We start from the raw sequence: 8,852 nt of genomic DNA, 5'->3' as shown, positions 1-8,852 counted from the left end.
TCCCAGGAGCTGAGGGGAGCGCAGACCCCGATGAAGAAGAGGATGAGGAGGAGCATCCAGGGGGAAGGCGATGAAGAAAAGCAGCAGGCAGATAGGTGCTGTAATCCATGATAGGAGTAGCTGAGAGCGCTCAAACTTTAAAGAACTATTCACAGCTTTAACACCTAAACGGTACAATGTGAAAATTGTTAGGAGGGAAATAATAATTCACTTCTGAGTGCCGACTTTGAGTCTGATGAACAGGAAGAGAGTTAACACTCTGCTCACATTCCTTTCTGTATCTACAAGTCACAAGAGACACGTTTCCTCAAAACTGTCAGGAGAGTTTCTGGCTCTATCTTTCATAACCACCATCCAGGCCTCATCCCCAGCTCACAGCTAGATATATGGCGTTGATGATTTAGATCAACAAAGTGTGAGAACACCTGGGTAATGTTTACAGCCTTCAACCGTGTGAAGAGTGAAAAACAGCTTCCTGAAGTATGGATAAATGTTAAAGAAAAATGAAAAGCTGGAACCCAGACAATGGAAACTGTCTCTCGAGCAGCGCCAAAGCGTGGGCGTTGCTCTGTGTTATACGACACCAAGCACTATCAGTCACCTGGATACAGAAACACCCTCACACAATATTTACATGAAAACTTTATTGGCAAGAAAAATTATTTACAGCTGTCACAAAATGAAATAGAAATGTGCTATATACATGTAGACCTTTTCTTTCTCTGTGCACAGCCCTTCTGCCTACCGTGCATGCAGGAGGCTTTTCCCTGATAAAGAAATGCTCTTTCCATTTAAAAAACAAAAGCGTCCTTATTTCATAAACTCAATGTTTTCAGTCTGATTGGATTTTTATAAAACAGCACGACCAGAAAGCTGCACGCCACCTAAGGAAGAGGAGAGACATAGTTTTGTATAGGTTGAAATCAACAAATCATGTAAGAAAATTAAAACACGTATGAAGGGTTAAAGTATTTCTACAATATCCTCTGGAAGGCATAAGGGCCTCTGTAATCTGGAAGGTTAGCTCTCCTATGAAGTCAATCTCTTAGTTATTATCAAATGTTCCATTTCAAATTTTCACACACACACACACACACACACCCCCCAAAATGTTTTATTATTTTTACTGGTTTGATATAAAGACTGCTATGAAACACAAATACTAACTAATACACACACACACCCTTTTGTTCACACTTCAGAATGAATACGTGATAAGGCAATCATCACTTGAACCTAATCTCTCTCTGTTACTAATCCATGCAACACAAACATATCACCCTGATCAACATACTATATTGACTCGTACAGGGAGAGGCTGATACATCACTGTTGTTCTTAGGAGGTCCAGGATACTCATTTGTTTTTGATCCCCTACTACCTACAATATATTAATATGATATATATATATATATATATATATATATATATATATATATATATATATATATATATATATATATATATATATATATTAGGGCTGTCAAGTTAACGCGTTAATGTGTTAACGCATTTTTTTTTAACGCCACTAATTATTTTAACGTGCGATTAACGCATGTGTATTTGTCCTCGGCCCGCCCCGTAGTTTCAGAGCCCAAAGGCTTGACGTTGTTGTTGTTGGTTGGATGGTGGGAGATTCTAGCGAGAGATATGGATACAAAAAAAGTGTTTTAAACAGCAAGCCAAGCACACAGCTGATGCTGACAGCCCCGCTCCTGCCGCTCGCTTGCGGCAGACCACGCTTGAAAGTTTGCCGGGGAGACGCCTGGACAACAACAGCGATAGCTAAATGGGTGGCTACAGCTTAAAGTGGACCTATCATGCTATATTTAAATGATATATTGTAGTGCCATACAATAAGGTATATTTATACGTTTCCGTTTTCAAAATACCAAACAGATCATGCATTTTAGCCATGCCTCATTTCGCTCTATTTGCTGTTCTCCAGCAGTTTTTGCAGGGGGCTGATTCTGTGAGCTGCAGCTGACCACGCCCCCCTGCAGGAGAGGATAGCGTGCTCTGATCAAGTCAGAAGAGGGGGAGAAAAATAGATCTCCGTCCTCCGTGTTTTATTATATAGAGTCGTTATTCATTTGTTTTAAAGCTCAATAAATAACAAAGAAGACCTTTGACCGGCACTTTTCTAATTTTGTCCGGAAGATTGAAACTTTAACGGACATCTTGACCGGCGAAAGAAAACCTAACTGAAACTCTGCCGCACGGTCCCCTCGTTCCTTGGAAGAGGCGGAGAGGTGGGTGTTTGTCATCTGCTGGTGGACTAACCGGAGAGAATTACAGTGCTTGCCTCGACGGGGAGGGATTGCATTGAATTAAAGCAGCGGGAGCAAACGCTTGCTTGGAGGGAGAAAGAAAGCCACAGCGGAGAATAAACAGAAGGGTAACCATGGTAACTATGGGCGAGAAGTCTTCTTCGCTGCTTTTGTGGCAGACTACAGCGCCACTAACAGGCCTGGCATATGTACTACAGCGTCTCAGTCTGTATCAGATCCGTTGCAGTCCCTTTTTTAGAGATTTGGGTATGGAGGAAAATAGAGAGGGTTGTGTTTTCTGACACTTGGTGAGTTCCCTGGAACACCGGGGACACATATTCATGTATAAAAGACGTACAAAAGTGCATTTTGCATGATAGGTCCCCTTTAACTTTGTGGAGGACGAGGGGCTGCGTTAGATCATTCGGATCGCATCCAACGTGTCGACTGCACATCACAGCGCATTATTTTGACCCTAGGTGGGAACTTCAGTCTCATGCTTTGAAGACAGAGGAGTGGCATTTCACCGACAACTGTAAACAGGCTTGTCTGTTTGAGCAACTGGCTCAGTGCAAAGAAGTAGACAGGGTTGGGAGAGAGTGTAAGGTTCCCCACGGGAACGCATACGGCAAAACGCATAGGATTAACGCAATCGCAAAAAGCTTCCGTCCACACGCAATAGACACCGGATAGTGTCTGCCCACACGAGACAGCTCCGTTTAGATCCAACCGCTGGAAAAGCTGCAGTACATATGCCGAGCCTGTACGTGGCGCTGTAACTTCCTCCACAAAAGCAGCAACTTCCTCCACAAAAGCAGCGAAGAAGAATGGTTGTCATGGTTGCACTTCTGTGTATTCTCCGTGGTGGGGGCTGAGGGAACCGGGCAGAGTTTTTCGCCGGTCAACGTGTGTTAAAGTTTAAATCTTCCGGACAAAATTATAAAAGTGCCGGTCAAAGGTCTTCTTTGTTATTTATTGAGCTTTAAAACAAATGAATAACGACTCTATATAATGATATATAATAATAAAATACACGGAGCCTGTCTCTTTTTCCTCTCTTCTGACAGCGTCAGTGTCTGTCTCATGCAGCAGCTGATCCAGTAATGATGACTCGACAGTAAAAATAAACATATTTATAACTAGTTTAGGTAGTTTGAGAGGTAATTAAAATAGCTAAGGGTGATGATCTGACTTGAAGTGTGTGTTTTGCTCCCGCTGCATCACAGCGGGAGGAGCTGCGTGTCTCCGTCCTGTCAGATTAGACTTCACTCGCGTTTATGTCCATATCGAGATAAAGATAAATAATCTGAATTCAGTGTGCAGTGTACTTTTGCGGGGGTGAGCAGCAGAGGCGGGGGGAGGCAGGGCTATTGCGTCGTCATTATCAGAAAATGACCGTATAGAGGCGATCACACGGAGCCGTTGGACCCCCCAGAGCGCTCCGTTCCCAGATCTATCCACCTTTGGACCCGTTGTCGTTTGCAGGGTCGGTTTCTATTGTTTAGTTACGGCCTCGTGTGGCAAAAAGGGCTATACGCAAGAGAAATATGCGGATACAACCCGTTTCCGTCCTCGTGGGGCACCAGCCAGAGAGAGAGAGGTTCCAGGTTGTTGTGTTGAGAATATTCAGGAGAATATTTGTCATTGTTCAAATGATAATAAACAAACATTTGCATAAAGCATATTTGTCCACTCATATGTTGATAAGAGTATTACAAACTTGAAAAATATTCCTCTAAGGTACATTTAGAACAGATACAAAATGTGCGATTAATTTGCGATTAACTATGGACATCATGACATTAATCGCGATTAAATATTTTTAATCGACTGACAGCCCTAATAAATATATATATATATATGAAAAAAATATATATATATCTGGATTTTTTTCTGTGGGATAAAAACAAACTCCCTTTGTTGTTGTTTGATTTTAATTAATCTTTTTGCTGTAAAAGTGATAACATCTTCAAACTGAACATCTGTCAACACGAATGATCGCCTTGTATTTAATACATTCATTTTTATCATCATTAATGAATGTTTTTTATGCGTGGTCTTGTTTCAGGTTCTCCTCTGACTGTTTTCTTTTGTTGACCTGTCCAGGTATGCAAATGAGCTCTTGGCTAACTCTTGTGCTATTTCTTTAAACTCTGCACAGATCTAGCAAATTTAAGAATAACATATAGTTTTAGTGTTTGAAACCCACCATGTGCAACTACAACTATGTAGGAAATGACCTGAGTGGCTCTGCTCCCAGTGAAGGTACAGTAGGGAACCAGCCTCATTGTTCAGCACACAATGTTTGTTCTTACCCACGTCATTTCACAACATCCCATATCTCAAGATCATAAGCCTGGTGAGACAATATGGGATTCAGGCTGGGCCCTCGTAAAGTTAACTATCTCAAACTAGTATGCATGACTCACACTTATATGAGCCCTGCATTAGTGGCAGTGTAGGCCAACCAATCTACTTGCTGCACTCTGGATCAATAAGCAGTGCTGAGTTCCATTAAAATGTAATTGTGCCTTTTGGCGCAACGGGTGTCTGGCTTGCCGACCAGTTACAAGCAAAGTGACGGCTAAAATAATGCAGATCTGTAAAGGTGAGCAAAACGGTCAGGCTCATTAATTAAAAGCTGCCAGGGGCCACTGGAGATCTTTTCACAGGAGCCGGGGATAGACATTTATATTATGAGAGATATTCATGAGCACTGAGGCAGGGTCCTGTTGGGGGGGGGGTCATCTGATCACACACAATAATGTGAGCCACTTCATAATTCTGACTGTGTGACAGCTATGTGCCACAGTAATGATAAAAGAGTTTCAGCTGAGGCAGGGAGAGCTGATGAACAGCAGCCGCCCTACTAAGCCTGGCTTTAACCCAGACTCTGCAGGTTATTGTCAGGGGACAGTGGCTTACAGAGGCTTTTCAAAGTGTCAGCAGCAGTGTGCATGTTACAGTAATGCAGTTACATTGTGTGTGTAGAACACTAAGGCACACTATTAAACTAATTATTTGTCACAGTAGTTCACAATCTTTTTATTGCCCGTCATTACTGAAGCATTGTGCCTGATGGCTTTAAGGAGAAGGTGGTAAAAGAAATAAGGAGGCGAGAGAGGAAGCAGTAGAGCTTCGGTCAGTCAGAGGGCTTTAGGCAAGTTAACAAGAATTCACTGAAATACACCTAATTTCTTTGGATGTATCATGAATTATCTGTCATGAAGCGTTTGAACCAACCCCATGGGTTTGTCTAGAATACATACAAATGAATATCCCTTAAAACTGTCACAAAAGTAGCTATCCCATGCAGGCATATATTTATTTAAAGTTAACAAAAATTGCCAGCTTGGACTTTTATTTATTTGGGTACCGCTCCTCAAACGTTCTCTGCACGTGTGTTCGTGATGACACCCACCTTCTCCTCAGAGCAGCCTCTCGGCTTTGCCCCCTGCTGCTAGAGCCCCGGTGCCGCTCTTCAGCACCCCCAGCTCCACGGTCCGGTCAGCTGGAGCGCGCTCAGGCCATCCATCAGAGCCCGTGCTGTCCTGACCCGGCACGGCTCCACTGCTGCCGGTCTCCCACGTAACTCGACACGGCGCAGCACGCACAGTCCCACTCATCTCCTTCCCGTCCCCCACGCTCTTCTTCTTCTCCTCCCCCGCTCCCAGAGGCTTCATGCCGCCTATGGAGAGCCTTTCGGACAGCTTCCTGGCCCACTGCATAAAGTTGATCTCCAGCGAACCGGCCCTGTCCTCCGCGTACTGCTGCACGTTCCCCGCGTACCACGGAACCCACCACAGCAGACTGAGGAAAATCACGACGGAGCCCGTGAAGATGAGGAAATCCCCGTAGAAGCGGCCGTCGACGTTCAGGTTGCCGAAAATCCCGACCAGCAGCACCACCAGCCCGGCGGCATCGAACACCACCGCGAGGAAGAACAGCGGCGCGCAGTTCCCCACGCAGCTGGGGGCCATTCCGGAGGAGCGCGAGCCCGAGTAACGGCGCCGACAGCCGCCACTGGTTTTTCAGGACGCACATTTGCCCTCCTTCCTTCCTTCCACCTGTGCGGCGTTCACCTGTGAGCAGGCCCCGCCCCTCACCACATTTTTCACCCTCCTCGTTCCTTTTCATTCAACTTTTTTGAGACTTTTCCGTTTGTCTTTTTTGTATGAATTTCGTTGTTCAGAAAATAAGCCATGTTGGTCCGTGGTCAGTGTATGTTTTGGTCATTGGATTTTCTTTTCACAAATGGAAATTCAAAAACAAAAAACGACTGGATATTTGATTTTCGTTTTCAAATTGAAAAACCAAAATTGAAATACAAGGCGTTTTTCTTTATCACGGTCAAAAAGGGATTTACTAAACTTAAAAAACGGGATGATTTTCATTTTCTACTTCTCAAAACAAAAAATAAAATCACTAGAAAACAGAAACAAAAAAACCCCCCGTTTTTTCATATTCTGCTACCGGAAGTTACCTTACAAAATAAGAGCGCAGACGAAACTCACGGAAGTGATTTCAAAACAAAAGCACTCGTAGGCTATGCTAAAATCACACTTTGAATCACTACAGTATCCTGTTGTGTGATTATTGTGATTATTATAAACAAGGGGAATTTAGCGATCACAATGAAAACGGCCAAGACACACTTTGAGCCCAGAAAATGAATGTTATAAAGGGCTGTAAATATAATAGGCCTATTTCTAAAATGGACAACATTGTTAGGAGATTTCAACTATACAGCGATTCTGCACTGCGGTCAACTCAGCCGTCTGGGTGACCAGATGTCCCGCTTAAATTTGTGCGGTATTGCACAGCATTTTCACGACTTTTGGTGTGTCCCGCAAATTGAGACGATGTCCCGCATATTTCATTTTGATTGGCTAAAATGCTTTTCTAAAATCTGGTTTATGACATGAATCAGATGCGGAGAAAGGCCGGCTCGGTTCGCTGACGGCCGGCACCGCCCTTTATTATTATATGTTTTAAACTTTATATATACAGTCTATGGTTTTAAACGGCATCATGTAAGTTGCGCTGACAGGCGACAGAGGTTCACAGTGTACCCCCCGCTGACAGTTCACGAGCGTCAGGCGCGCCGGATTCATTTTAGAAGTGGGGGGGCCAAAAAAGTGCGTGTGTATGGCCCAATCCCAAACTACGCCCGACACACTCCCCCTCCGTGACGTAGTGAACTCCGTGGAGTGACACATGAGGCTCCCTCCTGTCAGATGGAGGGAGACAGCGGCAAGCTTTGGGACAAACTCCCCTCTCTCCGGCAGAAACAGGAAATGCCGTAACTGTATGTAACAACGGTTTCAAATCAGCATCTCTTTGACAAAAAATGTAAATTAATAACTCAAATAAAACTCCAAACATCTTTAATTGTGTTACTTTTTTGTAAAGCTCTTTTAGTTTTAAACCTTATGTTTATAAGCTTATTAGTTTTTGCAACAGTCTGTAAATATACACAACTTTATAATAAAATGCACACAATTACCTTTTTCTAGACTAAACACAGGTAGCCTATGATCCTAAGTTAAAAACATATGAGGTTATCATGAGGTTGTTAACATCGCAGTTTATCAGTGGGTTATTGATTCTGCGTCAGTCTTAGGACAGTCATGCTATGAAGTCTTCATGGACAACATAATCAGCTGATACCCATCGTACAGTCAGAGACAACTGTTCATGGAGGCTTGGGCACTTTTTCCAGTTATTAACTCCGGTATTAACATAGCTATCATCTCCACATTTTGAGAAAGTTACAAGCCGTTTGACAGCAGCAAATCTGCATATTTCACAGAAGGCCCGTTTAGTGGTTTTGCAAATAATTAACCACTCTCTGTTTTTGTACCATTCTGCGTTGAAGTACCTTTCTCTTTGCCCAGACGATCTAGCGGTCTCCTATTTTTCGACAGTTAGCTGTACAGCTTTACCCGCCTCAATGTCCCGACAACAAACCTCCATGCAGTCAGAACCAGCCTGTTTCGGTTCAACGATGGCGGTGGGGGTGGCGGCGGCGGTTTTGACAGTCTCTGCGGCCGCAGAGCTGCTGCTTTTGGGTTTATCTATTCTGGCTTCGCTGGTTCTTCTATGATTGATGAAGGTCCAGGCTCCGGAGAAGTGGATGTCAGGGATGTGACCTTCCAGTTGTTAAATGTAAGTTTAGATTAACTGTATTTAGTTTTCTTCTGCGCTGGTTCTTCTGACTTGTTTGCAAGTGTATCTATTCTTTCTATCTGGTTTAACGGCTGACACACACAGAACAACGTAACAAATAAAGTAAACAACGTAACAAATAAACACATCTAAGCTTTTTTATTGGTTGTAATTTACATGGATACATTTGAATGGTGTGACAATGTCCTATTTGATTGGGTTAAAATTTACATATTCTTCCTGTTATGTCTGCCTGCTTTATTTTACCTAATGCAAACCTGCTCCATAGAAATCAGTCGCATTGACCCGAAGACACATTTTGAGTTGTATACACTGTTGGAAAGAGGAGATTCCTAGCTTTCTAATGATATCAGGATAGTTTTTGTACTCCCAAATATTAAGCAAAATATGTCA

General features: G+C 43.2%; 1 protein-coding gene across 1 annotated transcript; it reads right to left on the bottom strand.

Annotated features, from left to right (window-relative positions):
- Positions 1 to 644: 644 nt before the first annotated feature.
- Positions 645 to 6,341, bottom strand: LOC117483613 (transmembrane protein 238-like). The gene is made up of 2 exons (XM_034131984.1): positions 5,692 to 6,341; positions 645 to 884 (listed from the first exon to the last, which is right to left on the bottom strand). Exon 1 carries the CDS (start codon positions 6,248 to 6,250, stop codon positions 5,699 to 5,701), a length of 552 nt encoding a protein of 183 aa, XP_033987875.1. The 5' UTR covers positions 6,251 to 6,341; the 3' UTR covers positions 645 to 884; positions 5,692 to 5,698.
- Positions 6,342 to 8,852: the final 2,511 nt, after the last annotated feature.

This window comes from Trematomus bernacchii, unplaced genomic scaffold (assembly GCF_902827165.1).
Source record: "Trematomus bernacchii unplaced genomic scaffold, fTreBer1.1, whole genome shotgun sequence".
NCBI classification, from domain to species: Eukaryota; Metazoa; Chordata; class Actinopteri; order Perciformes; family Nototheniidae; genus Trematomus; species Trematomus bernacchii.
This window is presented reverse-complemented; position numbering and strand designations above follow the sequence as displayed.